Source organism: Protopterus annectens, chromosome 9.part0, assembly GCF_019279795.1.
Source record: "Protopterus annectens isolate FY-2018-M chromosome 9.part0, PAN1.0, whole genome shotgun sequence".
Classification (NCBI taxonomy): domain Eukaryota; kingdom Metazoa; phylum Chordata; order Ceratodontiformes; family Protopteridae; genus Protopterus; species Protopterus annectens.
Genome location: NC_056743.1, coordinates 958,512,812 through 958,535,075, shown reverse-complemented (window position 1 = coordinate 958,535,075; position 22,264 = coordinate 958,512,812). Strand labels below are relative to the sequence as shown.

General features: G+C 42.1%; 1 protein-coding gene across 6 annotated transcripts in view; it reads left to right on the top strand.

The window, feature by feature from the left end:
* The window catches only part of GKAP1 (G kinase anchoring protein 1), a 2,226,639-nt gene that overhangs the window by 1,658,030 nt on the left and 546,345 nt on the right, over nucleotides 1-22,264 (top strand). For all 6 annotated transcript variants that reach the window (XM_044083704.1, XM_044083701.1, XM_044083700.1 and 3 more), the window contains one exon: nucleotides 10,698-10,761. In XM_044083704.1, the coding sequence (XP_043939639.1) occupies nucleotides 10,698-10,761 (64 nt within the window). The remainder of the gene's footprint in view (nucleotides 1-10,697; nucleotides 10,762-22,264) is intronic.

Genomic DNA, 22,264 nt, shown 5'->3' with positions numbered 1-22,264 from the left:
AAGAGGCATTGCAGTGTTGTTAAACATCCTGAGACAGTTTCAGATCTTTTCAGGATACAAAATTAATGAAACTTAAACAAAAGCAATAGCTGTAAATTATGTACCCACATATGAATTTGTTCAGCAATATCCATATTTATGGGGACATGATAAAATGAAGTATTTAGGAATATGGATTAAAAATGATTCCAGTGTGGCAACTAAGGATATGTGGAAAGAGACTAAACAAAAGATAGTACAAAAAACTGAGAAAATGGAAGCTTTGTATTATGGGTATAGATAGTAAGGATACGAGCAGTTAAAATGTTTTTAGTCCCATTAGCCTTATACACAGGTCAGGCATATTTTTGTTAACCAGAGGAAAAGTTGTTGATAGCAATTAATAAAGAGTCGAAGGACTTTATCTAGGAGGGGAAGACGGCAAGAGTCAAGTGGGATAAGCTAATTCTTCCAGTAGAACAGGGCGAATTGAGATTACCAATTAACTGGAACTGAGATATTTAAAAAGGGGTAGGAACAAACTACATAAAAAAACTGGGAGTGATGGGAACAATATATACGGGAGAAGAATGAGGTTTCAAAGAAGGCAGGACAAAAATGAGCTTTGTACTGTTTAACTGAAAATGATTGGTTAGATTATACGTGTGATGTATAATGTTGCAACTGGGAGTGTCAGTATGGTTTGTGATGTAAAATGCTTGCAACTAGGAATTGTGTCTGTGTGGTTTGTTTTCATTTGTACAAATGTATGATTGCCTGTATCATAAGTGATGGTTTAATAAAAATGTTTCTTGTTTAAAAAAAAGGATTGAATCACTTATATAGTGTTACTTGATTATATGATGTATAGTAATGTGAAATATAATGTTTGTAATTGTGAACTTGATACAATTTAGTTACTTTTATATAAATGTAAATTTGCCTGTGTCACAAGTGATAATTTAGTAAAAGTGTTGGTTTCTTGTCATAATTCTACCCAGATATTCTGTAGCAGGAGATTGTGAACCATCAGTTGGGTCAGGCAGACAGGATGACTAGGATACAGTAGTTGTGCATTTACTGTAACATTGGACCATGGCACTGAATCCTTTCATCCACCTCCGTTTGATACAACCCAACATCCATCACCCTTTCTAGCCAATACTTCAGATGAACCTGAAGGATCGTTAGAGCTGTTCTCCAGCAGTCTCTATAACAGACTATCAGAGGTACGTTTACCAGCAGGTGCATTATGGGTAGGGAAAATTAAATGAGTACAAATTTGGAGCATTAGTTTTGCTGACTTTGATCTGACAAAAAGCTCCAGTATAAAGATAAATGCATAACTACAATGTGTTGATTAAATAATTGATGGTGTACTTCGCTTTCCAGTGGCACACTAGAGATCTAAAGAGGATGCTACAGTGTAGAGCATTAAAGGCAAATTGGGAAGAGTGAGGGACTGGTAACCTGGTAAAGTTTTAGATACTAAAGTGATTGAAAGCCCACTGTTTCAGTAATAGTGTTTGATTATTAGTTGTATGTATTAACCTCAGTAAGACATATCTGGTGTGTCAGAAACTAAAACAAAGTATAGCAGGCAGATATAGTTTGTGTCTGATGCTTATTCTAGCTTCGATGTCTAATAGAATGTACTGCATAAGTACATGGATGTGCACAGTGCATAACTTGCTGTACAATATTCAGTAATGTTTATTGTAACCCAAACTTAAGAAAAGAAATTTGATAAAAGTTGCACAATAGTGTGCATGAAACATAGTCAGCCAGGACCTTTTGCTATGATTTTTATACTTGTTTTCATGAAAGTTAGTTTTAAGTACATTTCCTGTGCATAGTAACATTGTAACTTAGTTGGTTTATGAGTACTGTACAAAAGAATACAAAAGCAGGAAATATGGAAACATTTTCATTCTTCTGATCTTAAGTTGCGCAAAAAACAGCAAAGGCACATTTGCATTTTCTAATAAAAGTATCGGTGTTGAGCAAAATTCCATGGTACATTGAGCAAAACTGCTAACAAAGAAAAAGTAATGCTAATGAAAACAGTATTTACGGCTTCACTCAATATATCTATATGTCATTGCTTCTTTCAGCTGAAAATCCATATTTGCTTGCCCATAGCAAGCACAGGACAGCTTTATCATCACAACTTATTTCAAAACCATTAGTACAACTTGTGTCTAATCAGTTTTTAAATTATTACATGCAGTTATGGTGTTTTCACTTTATCTGCAATTGGCTTTATCTATGAAATTTCAAATTGTGTCCTACTAAGTAGCCAAAAATCATCCTGGAGTAACAGTGTGACTTTGACATTGTGCTGGTGAGAGTGTACTGAAAAGACAGGGCTTGTTGTGCCTCCCTGCTAAACTACATAGTATATCATTTAGGTCATGCAAAGTGCCAGAAGACCTGGAGAAGGATATTATTAATGTGCTCACTTGGAGTCAGAGGGACACTGGACACTGCAGGTCAACAAGCCTCACATCACTGTTATGCAGAGAAAGTACCGACAGAAAGGCTAGTGGAATTCCAATAAGTAAACAGGCTGGCTGACCATGGCTTTTCAAAAAAGTATATTCCTCATAGACTCGGAGGCATATAAGGGAAACCTGATAGATGTTGGTGAACCTAGGGTTAAACAAAGCTTTCGATAAGGTCCCATATAAAAATATGTGACTGGTGAGGAAGTTAGTGGTGTGATAGAGGCAAGTCCAAGAATAACGGTCCAAAAAAAGAAAAAAAAATGGTTGATAATCAACTTATTCTTTGTGATTTTCTTCATGGAAAAGTTCCCTTCATTTTATGCCAAAAAAGTTAACTGGCCCATAGATTGAGTAGAATCCTACACCAGCACTTTAATACAGATAGAACATGATGTAAAGTACTGCAGTAAATTGCAACATTTCAGCTCACACTCCCAGACATGCAGGAGGGTAAAGCTTTTGTCCTGTTTCACTGCTTACAGAATGACAGTAATTGAGACTTTAGGCCTATGGAGCAGTAGGATTCTTTGCACAGCTTAGACCTTTACCAGGTTCTGCACATTTTGACACGACTGCACATGTCTATAGTGTACTTGATAAGTCAAAGCATTCAAGCATTTGTGACTCACAGCCAGTAACCATCTAGTAGGTCAAATACAGCACAGCACTTGCATATGGCGACCAAGAGCACACAAACCAGAGTGAAAGGATGATCCATATGCAGTACTGGTGTGATAGATCACTTCTTCGCATTACTAGGGAGACTGATAACATTGACAGAAATAAAGGAGGTTAACCACAGAAGCAATACACTGCTGTGACAGACCCCACCTAGCCTAGTCTAGCATAAACACACAGCATTACAAATATTTACTAGGCAAAATCAGTAGAATATATAGTTGTATTCCATCACATTGTGTCAGACAGATGCTGCTACGAGAAGGTTATGTTTTCCACCTTAAATGGACTGGTAATGGCAAACATTGCCAGTTCTCTGAACACAAAAGAGTGGTCATACTGCAAGGAGCTGGAGATGAGCTTTAGAAAACAACCATCCACCAACAAGCAGTGTCCACTGTGTAGAAGTGCAGCAACTATTGCATCATTAAAACATATCCACTAGACAGTACAAAGCCAGGACTTGCCATCCCAATTAATTCAGTAGCCTAGCCAGAAGTGATGTGTAGGCACAGCCCAGCTATCTATAAACTACACCAGAGCCAAAAAGAAAAAGACAAGAAACATCCACAACCAGCACTTGCAGTGACTTAACATCCCAAAGGTACGCCCTCCCCCGAAGAGAAGAAAGTTCACAATATGCCATTCTGTCAAGGCAGTGTTGGGACCCAGATCATCATAATCATCATCATCATTACCACAACAGATGTAAAATGCACATCCAGAATACTAACTGAACAGCACCTTCCCAGAAAAAAAAAAGGTAGCCTGCATACATGGATGTACAGCCCCTGTTGTAGTCTGTACTTACGAAGAAGTGGAGTGTGCTTTTGGCATGCTGTGAGAGTACTGAAAGATACGGTTGTGGCAAATGCACAGCATTTGCAGACACGAATATGCACCGAATAATATGAGCATGCTACTCTAAGGTCTGACCTGGCAACTTCAAAATGGTGCATGTGCCACTATGAGGAGAGCCTTTGATACTTCTAGAAACAGCAGTGGCACCTGTATGTAAAAGTAATCCTCCTAGCTCTTGGTTCAAGTCCAGATGTTAGTTGTTTTCTTTCTAGAGTAGAAAGAAATTCTACCTGCATTTTGTGATGTTCTACTGAAATTTGTAGAGTGAGCGCAGGACTTCAAGTTCAAGGACTCCCACTACATATGCAGCTGATAAAAGAAATATAGCACTAGGACTTGGGATACTGAAGGTTCAGTCAGGAAGTTATGCAACCAGCTTCTAGAGCATACCAAGTGTAATAGGGCATAACCTGCCCTGCATCTAGAACTAGATAGTGCATGGTACAGGAGGTTGAGAGTGCTTTTGGGAACTTGCCAAACTAATGGTTTTATTTTGATACAAGTAAAATATTACTGATGACCAGAAGGAGGATGTTCTTCGTGTTTCACTGTTGCAGTCATTGTAATCTGCTGGCAGGTTGCCCTCAGTTGGCCTGATTAACAAAGTCTTTGGTCTTGCATCGGTTGCTGTCCCTTCTTCCATGAAGTCAGGTCGTCAGGGATATAAAACATGCAGCCGACGCCATTACATCAGTCTTTCTTGCCGCACAATGCCCAAAGCAGAAGCAGTTCGCAAGTGCCGGTCAGCCGACTCCTGAAATTTTCATTTTCGAGTTTCAGAACCGAAGTCTTCAACTAAAAGCTAAGTACCCCATTGGTGAAACTTTTTCTTGCTCCTTACCGATGTCAGTAAAAGGTAATAATTGCATTACTTGTGGGAAGCAAATACCTCATAAGGATTTTCATTTGTACTGTATTCCTTGCCTAGGCCCTGACCACATCGTACCTTGCTGTCGGTTTTGTGCTAAATTTAATCAACGCACTATTAAACTTCGGTATATTTTTGCTTCTAAATATTTTGGCTCATGATTTAATTATCCAGAAATGTCATCAGTTAGCAATCCGACTACCGGAATACCTAAAAAACACAAAGAAAAAGACTGAGACAGGCAGTCTCCTAAGCCATTCGCCAATTCGGCGGTACTCAGTGAGGCGTTTTTGCAGCCCCTGATACCCGCTACTTCTGATTTGCTGGCCTCTGCTGATACCCATTCGGAGTTCCATATGCTGCGAGATGCTTCAATTATGGAACCCGCAGATGTCTCTTTCTTGGATGGGTCCAGAGTTGCTGTGCAAGCACCGGCTTATGAGGGTGTTTTCAGGCCTACAGATTTGTATATTAGACCAATGCCATTTTCAAAACTAAGGCCAAAATCTAAATCTATGTCTAAAAAACCGACACCTCGGCCACATGTGCAGGAGGCCCCTATGCCTGAAAAACAAATGATCAAAATGGCTGAAAAATTAATTACTCTGATCAGGGGTAGCCAACCCCCTTCTTCTAAGAGGCCCAGGCAAGACACTGATTAGGAATCTTATGAACAGTATTCTATTTCTTCTGACTCTTCTAATGAACAGGATTTGTCTATACCTACTTATGTGGACTCTGATGCAGAAGATTCCATTCCTTCTGCTTCTCCCCTGACGATTTTTCTTTTGGGGAAACTTTACATACCTTAAGGGAACACTTCCACTGGGAAAGTCAGGATTTCTCTGAATCTAAAAAGTCTTGGGGATTTTCTTCTTCTTCCTCAACATAGGCCTTTGGCTATACCACCCGTTTCTAGACATTGTTGATGATTTTTTTCAGAATCTAGTATGGCTCCTGATTCTCTGCCTCCGGCTCCTTGTAAGCCAGACAGATACTACAGGGTTCCTGACTCCCACAAATTCCTTTTCAAAAATCCTATTAAAGATCCTGAAACCATTTCTCAGGGTCCCAAGGGCATTAAGGCCTCTACTGCTAAAAATCCTACCCCTTCTGATAGAGATTCCAGGGCACTGGATAGATGGGATAAGAAGGTTTACACTTCTGCGACCTTGGCAATCAGGGCTTTAAACTGTCAATTTCATATGCTTAAATGTCAGCAGCATATTGTGGGACTGCTTAAATAGAAAATTATGTTAATTTCTGACTGTGTGGAAAATAAAGATTTACAGGATTTATTGCATTCAGCTGAACAAGTTGGAAAACATACTTTGCAATGTGGTTTTGATTCTTTGGAGGCCTCTTGCAGGGCTGCTGTAACTGGGTCTGTGCTAAGAAGGCATGCTTGGCTCAAAGAGCAAACTCTGCCTGATCATGTTAAAGCAAAATTGTTGGATGCTCCTTTACAACAGGACCGTCTCTTTGGTAATAAGGCTGAAGAAGTTTTAAAAAAAGATGGAAGATAAAGCTAAATCTATGCAAACTGTGAAAGATTTCTTACAAGTGCAACCTCCAAGATTTAGTAGGCACTGGCCTACTAAGAACTGGTCCTTTAAAGTTCCTTCAAGAGCCACTCAAGTCAAACCCAGACATTCCAAAGGCTCCAGGTTTCAGTCACAAGGGACTTTTAGAACAAAACAATGGGGTGCCTCCACCTCCAATCTGGAAACAACAAGGCACCTCCCTATGGTAAACAGTCTCAATGACTTCTCTCTACACTTACCAAGCACTTACCTTTTAGCCGCCCCTTTGGGGGGAAAACTGGCACTTCATGCAAAAACCTGGCAACTTATAACCCAGGACAAATGGGTTTTAAATAAAGTATCCCAGGGATACAGATTTCATTTCCACACGTTGCCAATCCCAAACGGATGGCCAGATCTGCCCCCAAATCAATGGGCAGAGGCCCAGAAACAAGTACTGTCCCTTATGAACATGGGGGCTATTCAACCAGTACCAGAAGAGGAAAAGGGACAAGGTTTCTATTCAAGACTTTTCCTGGTACCCAGAAAAGACAAATCATAGCGTCCAATTCTGGACTTATCTACTCTAAACACATTTCTGGACATTCCAAAATTCAAGATGCTGACTCTTCAACAGTTACTTCCTATGCTAGGCAAAGATGCCTGGTTGGTAACTCTAGACTTAAAAGAGGCTTACCTGCATATCCCAATCAGGGAATCTTGCAGAAGATACCTCCGCTTCAAAGCAGTCTACTTGCATTACCAGTTCTCTGCACTGCCCTTTGGCTTATCTACTGTGCCCAGGGTCTTCACAAAGTGCCTGGCTCCAGTAATTGCATTTTGCAGGCAAAGAAATATTCAGATATATCCATACCTGGACAGTTGTCTATTTCAGGCAGAAAACAAGGACATTTTTCTAAAGCATCTGGCGTTTGTAAAAAGGTTTCTAACCTGTCTAGGGTACACCATAAACGAAAAGAAATCACAACTGGTACCCTCTCAAAAAATTACATTCCTGGGTGCAAGCTTCAATACATCTGCCCAGATGGCTTACCTTACGCCAGAAAAGCAAATTCATTTGGTAACTTACTTCAAAAAGGTGACCACAAAAACCCTGCTATCTGCAAGACAAATTTTGCAAGCCTTGGGGTTCATGGCCTCCTGCATTCTTCTAATTCCATATGCAAGACTGCATATGAGGAAACTTCAGTGGTACTTAAAAAGTTTATGGAGTCAACATTGTCACAGCCTGGAAACAATGATTCCTATCATACCTTGCCTGCAACTAGAGTTCCTGTGGTGGGCAGAGGCCTGCCACCAAAACAAGGGACTGCCATTCACTCCACCCCTGCCGCCCAAACCCTAACTACAGACGCATCAGGCTATGCTTGGGGGGGCTCATCTGGCAGGGAAGTGCATTCAGAGCAAATGGGAGCCCAAATCAAATGCACCTTCATATTAATCAGAAAGAGATGCTAGCTGTACAGAATGCACTGACAGCCTTCAAGGACCACCTTCATACAGGACAACTAATGATAAAGACAGACAACACCACAGTTATGTGGTACATAAACAAGCAGGGGGGGTACACACTCCTACCCCCTTTGCAGACTAGCCATGGCATTGTGGAACACTGCCTTGACCTACCAAATACAACTACAAGCTCAATTCCTGCCAGGAAAGCTGAATACTCTGGCAGACGAACTAAGCAGAAATCCCATGGACCCACACGAATGGAAACTGGAACCACGGATTTTCAACATGTTGACACGCAAATGGGGGAGTCCAGACATAAATCTTTTTGCCTCACCCCAGAACTATCAGTTGGACAAATTCTGCACAAGAACTCATCACAAAAAAGCCTGGAAAGTGAATGCTGTATCATTCAGCTGGAAAAACCTATCAGTCTATGCTTTTCCCCCTCTGCCTCTGCTCTCCAAAGTTCTACTAAAAGTCAAACAGGGCAAACCAAAAATGATTCTGATTGCTCCAGACTGGCCTCGCCAGCACTGGTATCCACTCATGCGCAATGTGTCACACCTTCCACCGTGGCACCTGCCTCAGACACCTTACTTACTGTCTCAGCAGAACAACCAAATTCTGCACACTCAGCTCCAAACTTTGAATACCGCAGCGTGGCTAATCACCTAAATTCACCCTTAGCATTCCTCAGCAAACCTGTGATGGATGTCATTTTGGAGGCGAGAAGGCCTAGTACTAGAAAATCTTATGCTGACAAATGGAAAAGATTCTATGCCTGGAAACAATCACAAGGAATAAGCACAGCAGTGCCCAATATTCCTCAAATTTTACAATACTTAACTGAGATGCTTCACAAGGACCTGTCCTTTTCTTCCATAAAAATCCATGCCTCAGCCATTTCAGCTCATTACAACTCAGAACCTCCCCTCTTCTCTCATCCTCTGCTAAAGCAGTATCTCAGAGGGGCCAAAAACTTAAGACCACCAAGAAGAGCTCCATCCCCTGCCTGGGACCTCAATTTTGTATTGGAAAAACTCACTCTCCCTCCTTTCAAGCCAGCTGCTACTGCAGACTTAAAATTTCTGTCCTGGAAAACAGCTTTCCTTTTAGAGGTCACTTCAGCTAGAAGGATTTCTGAATTACAGGCTCTTATGGCAGTGGAGCCTTTCATTATTTTTCATGCGGACAGGATGTCTCTCAGGACCAATCCATCCTTCATGCCTAAGGTGGTATCCAGTGTGGCTCTTAATCAGACCATTCATTTGCCAACTTTCTTTCCCAATCCACAGAACAAGGGGGAGCGGATTCTGCATTCATTGGATGTACACAGACAACTTAGATTTTACTTAAACATGACAAAATCTCTCAGAAAATCTGAACAACTTCTGGTGGCATTTGCTGCAGGGGCAGAGGGAAAGGCTGTTTCAAAGCAGACTATTTCCAAATGGATAAGCTATTGTATTAGTTTCTGATATATGCACCATGGTAAAACTATCCCCCAGGGGATCAGATCTCATTCCACCAGGGCTGCATCTACTTCTACAGCCTTTCTAAGAGGTGTTCCTACCAAAGACAGTCTAGAAGCTGCTACCTGGAGCTCAGTTCTTCCGTTCACCAAAGATTACCATTTACATTTCTTCTCTAAATCCAGAGCTGGCTTTGCCACTGCTGTCCTGCAGGGCCTTATAGCTGGTCCTAATGCTGTATAAATCCATCCTCCCAACTATAACTTTGGGAATCTACCCAACTGTAATGACTTCAACAGTGAAACACAAAGAACATAGTACACTTACCATAAATGTAGATGTTCGAGTATATTCACTGTTGCAGTCCTGGTTACCCTGCCTCCTGTTTTTCTCTTACTATACCTCTACTTTCTTTTACTATGCTTAAAAGCCTTTTTGGTGTATTTGCTTTTATTTGGAGGTATATGTTTTGTATTTTTAATTTTATATATATATATATATATATATATATATATATATATATATTTTTTTTTTTTTTTTTTTTTGCTCCATTTGAGGGACACCTGACATCTGGGGCAAGAAAAACTGATGTAATGGCATCGGCTGCATGTTTTATACCCCTGACATCTTGACGTCGTGGAAGAAGGGACAGCAACCAATGCAGGACCCAAGACTTTGTTAATCAGGCCAACTGAGGGCAACCTGCCAGCAGATTACCCAAATGTAATGACTGCAGCAGTGAATACACTCGAACATCTACATTTATGGTAAGTGTACACAACTGTACTTTCTGTTGACAGGCTTACTTGTGACTCCTAAATGCATAGATACTCAAAGGATAGAATGTTGATTAAATCACACTGCAGACCCTTCTTCGTCTTAATTTGTAGATTTTACCTGTTTCTGTTTTTACATCCTTTCTCCCTTAGCTAGCAGTGGTCACTCTTAAATCCATTCTAGTTTCTTTTTATACCCCTCACTCATTTTTCAGTGTGCAGAACACTGACACAATTTATAAATTATTCCAGAGAAACTCTTCTACCATTTTTGCTTAGTGCTGGTTGTACTTTGTTTCTTTAATTGCCTTTGTTGACGACTTTCATTAAAATGTTATTCAATTTCTGTATGTAGTATAGCCTTTGTAGTACTGTATTATGATTCCTGCAATCCTTTAGGCTGTATGGTGCCAGGGCCAGCCAACCTAACCTGTTAACAAATGTCTAGTATATGTTTTTGCACTGAAGTGTAAAGTTAGAGTATGTGTACAGAAACATTAAGTATGTGGACAAACTGTTGCTGTTTATACTTAAGATATATTTTATTTATACTTTAGGGCAAATACAAAGAAGTAAAGTCAAGAAATGCACAGCTGTTAAAAATGCTACAAGAAGGTGAAAGTGAGTAACAATAACAATTTTTGACTGTACATTCATTATATGTGTATGTGAAACATGCAGTCCTGATAGGGGACAAGTTAATAAGATATAGGTGCTGACCAATAAACATATAGTAAAACATACAATTTTTATTAATTATTGAATGTACTTGAACACATTGTTTTGTTTGGAAGAATATTTTTTAGCAAGTATAAAAATTTGTGATGCAGTTATTTAGTGAAAATTAACTTTTCAGCTAAAGCTTCTTTTTGAATGTGGGAGAATCGTGCATATGTATCAGTAGGATGAAAGTTGAAATAACAGAATATGTGAAAATCACTTTTGTACTTTATTTGTTCTAAGGTTATTGCTATTTTGACCTCCAAGACAGTGGGAGAGTATTTTGTAGTTTGCAGAGAATGATGGCTGTTGATAGGGATTTTGGTTTAAAATGGCAGAAAACCGTGCTAATTGTGTCTCATTTACTATTGAGAGTTTGGGCAATGAGGAATCCATTTTAGCTCTCAAAAGTTGAGTGGTACAAAGTAGGCTGAAGTTTGTAGATCTGTGTTGCATATGATTTAATAAATGATTGGCAATCGCTTGTAAAGCATTGATTGGTTAAAATTTCCAGGTCAGTGGTTTAGATTTTAATTGTTTTTAAAAAAAAATGCAGCAAAATAAAGGGAAAATTAGATGAGCTGTCATCTGCTGCTGCTGTGGAAAATGTTGATCATTGGTAAGAAAGAATGTGCTTATTCTGGGGAACTCTTTAGCATGTAAGGAGAAAGGTACTAAAAAATTCTGAATGTACAATCAATCAGGTTTATTTATTTATTTTATTTATTTATTTTACATTTGTTAACCGGGAAATTCCGACTGGACCAGGTCCATTTTCAGCGGAGGCCCGGGGAGAAAAGCTCCAACATCAAGTTATACAAATACAGTACATCCAGCATAATACACAAAACAGGTTACATCATGTATGCTGAGCATAGTAATATAACAAGAATTAATAAAAACACTCCAGGTAAAAGATATAGAACATGGGTAAAAAGACAATGTCAGTCATACTTTGGTAAGAAAAGAAAATATATCAAGTAAGATTCTACAGTTAAGTACCCTTTCAGATGACCAAGCCTACAGGGGATCAGAGCTCCAGCATGTGATCAGAGGGGAATTTGGGGAGTTAATAGTAGTATGGGTAGGGTTATGTGATACAAGGGCATAACCATGTACTAAGAAGGTGCGATTTGAGGGAGTTTTTGAATATGGATGTGGAGGGGGCAGTGGACACAGATAGGGAAGAGGGTTGCAATTTCTGGCAACGGTGTGGGAGTAGAGCGCTTTCCCTGCATTATTGTTAGCCTTGGTGATGGAGAGGAGAGATTTTTCACTGGATCTTAGGTATCGGTTTGTAGTATAGATAGTAAGTAGGTTGGATAATGAGGGTTTTTTCAGGATATTTGAGAATATTGTAGGCTGTGCCCAGCTGGTGATAGTTAAGTAGCTGTGGTAGCTCAAGCCATTTTAGTTCTTTTAGTGCAGCACAGTGATGGGTTCTATAGGTTGAGTTAGTAGCAAACTTGGCTATTTTATTGTAGCATGATTCTAGTTTGTCTAGGTCACATTGTCTGATTTGGGTAAAGATTGGTGCTGCGATAATAGAGTTGAGAGGAGGTGGCTTTGTGCAAGAGTGACTCTTGCTTTTGTGAGAGAAAGGACTTATGCCTGTATAGGGAGCCTAGTTTTTGTGTACTAGTTTTATGGTATGTGAGATGTGAACATCAAAGTGGAGATTATTGTCTATTTCAATGCCCAGAAGTTTGGTGTGGTTAGAAGGAGATGGTGGTGTCGCCATTAGAGGTTATGGTAAAGGAGAGGGTTTTTTGATCTATTAGGGTAAATAGTAGCAGTTTTGTCTTTTGGGATTTAGAATTAGTTGGATCCCAGATATCCATTTTTCTACTGAGATAAAGGTATCTTGAGTGAGTGTAATGAGGGTGGTGGGAGATGAGGCGGAGCAGATCAGAGTTGAATCATCTGCATATTGTATGAGTGTGGCATGTTGTGTAGAGCATTTGAGGTTATTTGTGAAAATAGAGAACAACAGCGGGCCCAGTATAGAGCCCTGTGGGACACCTATGGTGGCTGGAAGTTGTGTAGACAGAGTTCCTTTCCACTGGACTGATTGTTGCCTGTCAGACAAGTAGCTTCTGAACCAGGCCATAGTAGAGGAGGTGAAGGATAATGATGTTAGTGAGTCTAGTAGAATGGAGTGGGAGACCATATCAAATGCTTTTGAGAGGTCTAGGAAAATGGCTGATGCATATTTGTTATCATTTCTGTGAAGGTTTATATAATTAGTGAAAGATAAAAGGGCTGTGGTAGTGCTGTGATGTGGACGGAAACCGTGTTGTGTGGTAGATAGTAGATTGTGTGTTAAGAAATGTCATCACTTGCAAGTGGATGCATTTCTCAAGAATTTTGGATAAGGGGCAAAGGATGGCAATAGGTCGGTAGTTGGAGAATTCATAAGAATTACCTCCTTTATGGAGAGGAATGATGCAGATACTTTCCAGAGTTTGGGTATGTAGGATTCTAGTATGGAGCGGTTGATAAGGATGGAGACAGGATATGATAAGGAGTCACTAGCCATTTTTAGGTATGCAGCTGGTATGTTATCAGCTGCTAGTGTGGTTGGCTTTAGTTTTAGGAGGAGTTTTTTGATAGTTGAGGTGGGCACTGGTGATAGGCTGAAAGAGGGGGTGGTGTGGAATAGGTTATGTTGTGACTGAGGTAGAATGGTTTTGGTTATTTGACTGGACAGGGCCAAGATGGATTTAGTAAAATGGTTATTAAATTGAGAAGCTGTGTCTAGGGTATTGTTAGTAGAGATGGGTGCTGGGGTTGTGGTTTTGCCTGGCTTTAGTAGGGAGTTAATGGCATGCCAGAATTTTTGTGGACTATTTGAATATTTCCTTTGGGCGCTAAGAAAATAGTTTTGTTTGTTTATTTTGGATTCAGCCTTGGCCTTGTTTCTAAGCTGTTGATAGTATTGTCTGGAGCTAATATATTTATATTTTTTTTGGCTGGTTATAAAACATTAGCAGTTTCCTGGAGTACTATGGCCTTCAAAATATGGTAAGGTAAGGAATGTTTTGAATCAGTGTTGAGAAATGTATATTTTAAAGTTACAGAAGTCCCATCTATAGGGTTTGTTATCTTTAAGTATTTGCAGAGAGTAGTCAGACTCAGATTTGAAAAAGGTAAATAAAAACTAGCAAAATTATAGTGTTAGGTTTGTAAATTTATAAACCATAAGTAGCAGGAAGATGAATTTTCCCACCTGGCAGAGTGTATATTGGGAAATGTTTTTAGATGCTGAGAATAAGAGTCAGGATGTACTTTGCGAAGAGTACTTTCCAAGGCCAAGTAAGAGATGATTGATTGTAATAAATAAAATGCCATTGGAAGTTTGGTAGCTTAAATCTGTTTGTGGGGAAAGTGATGCCTCCAATCAGTGTCTTATAGACTTTTGAGGGCATATCTATCTCATTTACCACGCCATTAGAGACTCGGTTGTCCTGTACCTTCTGTATCTCCATAAATCCAGTGACTCCATAGTGCTAAAACCCGGGAACTAAATCTTCATTGACTGATAAATGAAACAGGGTGGAGAGAGAGGTTTATCATCTCTTGCCTCCCAAACCTCTGAAATAATTTCTGCTTCATGTTAAGCACTGTGACTCAATATCTTTCTTTAAACATAACCTAGATGACTACATGGATATGGGTATTGCAGATTTATTCCAGGAATGGCTAGTGTGGCACTCTTGGAAAAAAACAAAATGAAATGCAGTTCTCTGCAAGAACGGCAAGGGGCAAGGCTCAAAATACAACAAGGTTACAAAAAAGTAAAGCCAGCACCAAATAGTGGAACACAAAATAATTTATTATAACGTGGCAGCACCAAAAAATGTGCAAAGCACAAAGCTCAGACCGGTTTCGGCAGTATTACTGCCTTCTTCAGTGATAACAATACATTAAAAACATGTAGTATTTAAACATAACATCACACCCAAAACTCATTTCCTATTGGTCCATCAAAATTTATCATTGATACCTGGTTGGAACAGCCCTCCAAGTCTAATAATCCAGCTTTTCTCTTTTTGATTAAGTAAAGTATGCCAGCCCATTTTATCACTTCTGTCACCCATAATTCGATCAATAACCAAAGCAGTTCGCATGAGTGCCAGTCGGTCACTAGCTGAGTTTTTGTTTCCAAACTGAATTTGAAATCTTCTAAAGCTAAGTACCCAGTTGGAGATCCTTTTTTGTTACACTAACCGATGTCAGAAAAAGTTAATTGTCTCGCTTGTGGAAAGCAAATACCACACTGAGACTTCCACTCTTAATGTGACACTTGCCTAGGCCCAGACCACGATGTCCCCCATTGTTGTTTCTGTGCCGTTGTTATAGCCAGATATTTTTGTTTACAGTCCTCGAAATCCGATATGGCTTCGGTAAGCCATCTGACATCCAATCTTCCGAAAAACGTAAAGATAAAGACAGAGACAGACCACATTAGTCCAAACCTTCCGACGACGCTTCAGTTAAGCTAGTCGTCAGTCCTCCGATACACAGTGAGGCACATTCACAGCCCCTGATGCCCGCTTCAGTTGATTCGCAGGCCACTACCGAGACCCTTTCAGAGTCCGGTATGCCGCAAAACTCTTCTTCGTCTAAGGATCCTGCGGTCATCTCTACCTTGGATGGGTCCAGAGCCGCTGAGCAGGCACCAGCTTCCAAGGAAGTCCTTTGCACCTCCGAATCGCGACACAGACCAATGTCTTCTTTCGCGACTACTGTTCTTTCGAAAACAGCCGAGTTCCTTAGGCCCAGAGTTCAAACCACACCCAAGAAACCGACTACCCACTCTCAGGCACCTGCTACCTTGCCTCACTCTCAAATGCTTAAAGTGGCTGAAGACCTTATCATGCTGATCAGGGGAAGCCAAGCCACCCTTCAAAAAGGAAAAGAGATCTGACCCCAGTAGTTCTGTCTGAACAAGAGTCAGATGAATCTGATGCATCTGACTATGAAGACATGCAGCCCCTCTCCACTTATGAGGATTCTGATGCAGAGGAATCCATTCCGTCGGCCTCTCCCCCAGAGGATTTTTCCTTTGTGGTCAGGACTACCCTCAGTCTAAAAAGAGACTCAGAGAATTCCTAGCTCTTCCGCAACACAGACCTTTGGCCATCTCCCCAGTCCTGGATGTGGTGGATGATGTTTTCTTTGAATCCAGCTTGACTCCTGATGCCCTACCTCCTGCTCCCAGAAAACCAGACGGGTCCCTGACTCATACAAATATCTTTTTAATAATCCAGAAGCTGACCCTGAGGTAATTTTTCAAGGACCAAAAGGGATTAAAACAACCTCTGCTAAGAATCCCACCCCCTCAGACAGGGATTCCCAAGCATTGGACATATGGGGTAAAAAAGTATACACCTCAGCTACTTTTGCTATCAGGGCACTAAATTGTCAGTTCCATATGCTTAAATATCAGCAACATACCTTGGAACTCTTTAAACAAAAAATGTCTTCCTTTCGTGCTTGGGCAGAATCTAAAGATTTATAAGACTTAATGCATTCTGCAAGTCAAGTACCTAAACACACCTTGCACTGTGGTTTTGACACACTTGAAGCTTCTTGCAGGGCAGCAGTCACTGGATCTGTCATTAGAAGACATGTTTGGCTTAAGGAACAGCCCTTGCCAGACCATGTCAAATCTAAATTGTTGGATGCACCCTTGCACAAAGATAGCTTATTTGGGACTAAGGCAGAAGAGGTCTTAAAAAAGATGGAAGAAAAAGCACAATCTGTGCAAACAGTTAAAGATTTCTTACAGGTCCAGTCCCCTAGGTTCAGCAGGCATTTTCCCTCCAAGCACTGGTCCTTTCCTGCTCCAAGTAAACAGGCCCAGCCTAGGGCTTGTGGAAACAGAACCCCCCCCCGACAGCAGCGCCAGAGAATGCAGAGATCTAAGCAGTGGACTACCTCCACTTCAAAACCAGGGAGTTCTAACTCCACCCCCTTATGGTAAGAACTCACATTGACTCACCTCCTCTCGACCTCCCCTCTCCCCACCTTCACTTACCCCTAGGAGGAAAACTCTCCTTTCACTCAAGTTCCTGGGCCACCATTACCAAGGATCAATGGGTTCTGAACATTGTGTCTCAGAGATACAAATTCTCCTTCCACACCCTTCCAACACCAAAAGGGTTCCCAGATCTACAGCCAAATCAGTGGGCAGAGGCTCAAAAGCAAATCCATTCCCTGCTCTCTTTGAGGGCAGTAGAGCACGTTCCTGCAGAACAGATAGGCCAAGGCTTCTACTCCAGACTTTTTCTCGTGCCCAGAAAAGAGTGCACCTGGCATTCCATCCTCGATCTATCCATTCTAAATACCTTCCTGGTGATCCCAAAATTCAAAATGCTTACCCTCCAGCAGCTGCTACCCATGCTCTCCCAAGGATGCTTGGCTAGCCACCCTGGATCTAAAAGAGGCCTACCTCCACATTCCTATCAGGGAATCATGCAGAAAATATCTCCACTTCAGGGCAGGATCTCAGCACTTTCAGTTCTCTGTGCTTCCTTTTGGCTTATCTATTGCTCCCAGAGTTTTCACAAAATGCATGTCTCCGGCCATTGCCTTTTGCAGACAAAGAAATATTCAAATGTACTCATATTTAGATGACTGCCTTATTAAGGCAGACAGCCAGGAAAAGCTGCTTAAACACCTGACCTTTGTAGAGAGTCTACTAACTTCCCTAGGGTACACAATCAGTGAAAAGAAATCAATACAGGTGCCCACCCAAAGGATCATTTTCCTGGGAGCAAGTCTGGACACAGCATCCCAGATGGCATACCTTACATCAGAGAAACAAATTTTCCTGTCAGCCTACTTCTCTCAGCTGGCCACCAGGCTTCAGCATTCTGCAAGGAAAATAATGCAGGCTCTGTGGTTCATGGCATCTTGCATTCTCCTCATTCCATATGCCAGACTGCATATGAGGAAACTTCAATGGTACCTAAAGAGCCTTTGGTGTCAACACTCTCAAGACCTGGAAACTCTTCTACCTATAATTCCTTGCCTCAGAAAGGAATTACTTTGGTGGGCAACAGCATGCTCCCACAACAAGGGACTGCCCTTCTCCCCACACCCCACCACCCAGACCCTCATCACAGACACATCAGACTACGCTTGGGATGCACACCTGGATGGCAGGTGCATTCAGGGCAAATGGAGCCCACAACAAATCCCCCTGCACATCAAGTCAAAAAGAGATCATGGCTGTGCACCATGCCTTGATAGCTTTCAAACCCCTTCTCTCTCCAGGGGTTCTCCTGATCAAAACTGGCAACACCACTGTGATGTAGTACATCAACAAGCAGGAAATGAGTCACTCCTACCCTCTATGCAGGCTGGCCATGATCCTTTGGCTCACAGCCTCTTCCATGCAAATACACCTGTTAGCATAATACCTACCAGGCTCTCTCAACTCTCTTGCAGACCAATTAAGCAGAAACCTTTTGGACCCACATGAGTGGCAGCTCAACAGAAGTACCTTTTTCCTAATAAATCAGAAGTGGGGAACCCCAAAGGTCGACCTCTTTGCCTCCCACACCAACCATCAGCTCAGCAAATTCTGCACCAGGGAGCATCACTGCATGGCTAGGAAAGTGGATGCCCTGTCCTTCCCTGGGTAAACCTCTCGGTCTATGCTTTTTCTCCTGTACCTCTTATCCCCGGGGTACTGCTGAAAATAAGGGCAAGGACCATTCTTATAGCTCCAGACTGGCCCCGACAACACTGGTAACCCCTTGCTGCGTAGCCTGTCCCTGCTGCCTCCATGCCATCTTCCTCTGAATTCAAACCTCCTAACCCAGAGGGAAGGGGAATTCATGCATCCCCAATTGCAGACACTCAATTTGGCACCTTGGCTTATTCCCTAAACCCGAACAAATCTGCCATTTTCAGTAAACAGGTTTTGGATGTTATCCTTGAGGCCAGACTCCCTAGCACCAGAAAGTCTTATGCAGATAAATGGAAAAGGTTCTGCACCTGGATCCAGGCTAAGGGGGCCAATATGGCACAGCCCTCCATCCCTCTCATCCTGGATTACTTAGCTGACCAGTAGAGTGGTCTCTCTTAATCCTCTATAAAAATTCATGCCTTTGCTATTTCTGCTCATTTTCCCACTGAGCAGCTCCCTTTTCTCACCCTTTGATTAAACAGTTCTTTAGAGGGGTTAGCAATTTGAGGCCCCCCCAGAAGGGCACCAACAACAGCTTGGGACCTTAACTTTGTCTTGGAAAAGCTCACCCTGCCTCCTTTCAAACCAGCTTCTTCTGCAGAGCTAAAATTTCTCTCCTGGAAGACAGCTTTCCTTCTGGCCATCACTTCAGCCAGAAGGGACTGATCTGCAACCACTCATGGCTGTGGAACCCTTCATCATCTTCCATGCAGACCGGGTATCCCTCAGAGCTAACCCATCCTTCATGCCCAAGGTGGTGTCTAGTGTGGCTCTCAACCAATCCATTCATTTGCCCACCTTCTTTCCTAATCCCCAGAACAAGGGGGAAAGGATTCTTCACTCTGCTAGATGTGCACTGACAGCTCGGGTACTGTCTGGACAGGACTAAACCCTTCAGAAAGTCTGATCAGTTGCTGGTTAGCTTTGCTACATGGGCAGAAGGCAAAGCCATCTCTAAGCAAACCATTTCCAAATGGATAGCACACTGCATCCATTTTTGCTACAAACAGCATGGTAAGCCTCCTCCCAAGGGAGTCAGGACACACTTCACCAAAGCAGCCTCCACCTCTGCAGCTTTCCTCAGAGGAGTCCCCACCAGGGACATCCTGGAGGCTGCTACCTGGACAACTGTTCACACTTTTACCATTACCACCTGCCTCTCTTCTCCAAATCCAGGGCAGGGTTTGCCTCTGCAGTCTTGCGGGGCATCCTAGCCAGCCCCTAGCTTCCTTGACTGCTTCCACCCATTTCCTCAGCTTTGGGAATCTACCCAAATGTGATGACTGCAACAGTGAAACATGAAGAACAGTTGTGTACACTTACTATAAATGTAGATGTTCAAGTGTATTCACTGTTGCAGTTCTGGTTTCCCTCCTTCCATCCCCCCTTTTTTTTTTCTCCTTCTCATTTTGTTACCATTCTTCCTTGTTGTTCTCCTTTCCTTACAAGGGACATATTGGTATTTATTTTCCACTGGTGGGGTTCTTCCACCAGAACCTGGCCTCCTACTTTGGGGGCTCCTGACAGATTTGGGCAAGAAAAACTGATGTAATGGCGTCGGCTGCCTTACTTTATACCACTGACAACCTGACGTCAGTCCTCAAGCGACAGCAACCGATGCAGAAATACTAAGTCTCTGGTATTCGGGCCAGTCAAGGGCTACCTTGGCAGGGATAACCCAAATGTGATGACTGCAACAGTGAATACACTCGAACATATATGTTTATGGTAAGTTTACACAACTGTACTTTCTCACCCCCAGAGGTCCTTCTTTGGGAACCAGAAGGGAGGAAAGAAGCTTTGGTTCCAGAAGTCTCAGGGGATGTCCTTCATTTCACTGTTGCAGTATTCATTACATTAGGGATCCCTTGCCAAGGGCAGACTGACATCTTGCCAGTATACCAAAGCCTTTAGGTTGGCTTAAGGGTACGCCTTGCGGCATGCTTATGCTCTTCCTCTGATCCACAATCCAAAGGAGAGGAAATATGGGAAGAGCAAGCAAGGGATTCCTCATCTGAATCCACCTCCTCCTCACAGGAATCCTGTTCACTGGGTCTGTCTAAGGGTAGGGAACCAAGGGGGGGGGGCTAGAACAGATACTCCCTGAGGAGGTTTTAAAGCCATTAAAGCACTAAACAACCTCTGAGTGAAGGACTGCCATTCACTTTGCGGATCCTTAGGAGCTGAGGAAATGTGTTTAGTTTTCTGCTTTTTTTAATGGGATGCCTGCCTTATAATATTTAGAAGGCTCCGACCCCTGATGACATTCAATAATTTTAGTAGGGACTGTATTCTGATTAAAATTTAAGGAACACCTCTTGACCCCTCGGAGATAAGTAGCCATGGTTGCCCCGAACATCCAAAGTGGACACCTGCAGTGCCTCCTTGGACGTACCTAAGGTCAGATCCAGCATGGCAGAAAAAGCCAACAATGAAGCCGGGTGAACCTCCACGCTATCACTCACCTCGGGAGAGATGCCTGGTGGAGGCTGATCAGCAGAAGATTCTGGACTAGATTTCTTGGCCTTCTTCACAGATGGCTGTCCCTCGAGCAGGAAGTTCCTTCCTTCGTGTCTTTAGAAAGATGCTTAAGACATTGATTCTCAAGATTAAGTGCCAAAGAAGAAAGCCTACTACCAAGGGTTAAAAGAATAGGGTGCATGGTCGTGTGAAGTGCCAAGGCAAAACAGACACTGTTCTTGATGGTGTTTATGGGGAATCTGTCTTCTACACTGATATTTATCCTTTTTGAATGACATGAAACCCTAACAAGCAAAAATATAGTAAAAGAAAGATAAGATAACAAAACCCAAACAGGGCACCTATCTGTAATGGCCTGGTGAACGAGCAACAGAACTGGCGTTTAGACTGGCAGTGAAGAGATGGCAGCAAAGAAGTTCTGAGAATGGCACGTCTGGGCAGCACCTTTATGCCTGCGCTACACGAAGAGCATATGCATGACTTATGCCATACCTTAAAGCAACCTAAAGGCTTTAGTATATTGGCCGGACATCGGGCCGCCGTTGACATGGGATCCCTAGTGTGATGAATACTGCAACAGTGAAGAGAAGGACGTGTACCGTTATGGTAAGATTTTACACAACTGTACTTTCTCTCCTGAAACTTCTGGGGATAGACTTTCTGGGGGCAAATGGAGGGAATTCTAATTATGAATGTCACCCCTGCAGTACATTTGGCCTGTAAAATCAAGGCCTCCAGGAACTGTTCACCAAGAAGCCTTACCAGCTGTCCTGAATGGTTGCCTGACTGCCACACTCTGGAGGCAGTCAGTAGGGGGAGCTCTTAACTCTGCAGCCCAAGGCCTGGACATCCATCAGCCAAGTCACGTGTGCAGAAGATCATAACCAGAGGCTATTCAGTCCCCTTTCTTTGTCATCCTCCACCAACAAGAAAGCTCTGCAATGTTCCACCCTCTCAGAGAAAAGTAGCAGCAGCTGTAGAAATAAAAAAGCTTCCCCTGTTCCTTCCCTTCCTTTTGGGTTATTTCTTATTGATTTCTGGTATTACCGTACTGCCATTTCCTGGGTCTATTCATGTGATTTTCAAGCTCATGAGCAGAATACAAGCTTAGTATTAAGTTTATGAATTCTAGTCCATGAGGAGAGGCTCCTTTGTCCACTTTGAGTACTTGAGCAAACTCAATCTGAGGTAATTTCAGGGGCAGGAGGGTATTATCAGTAA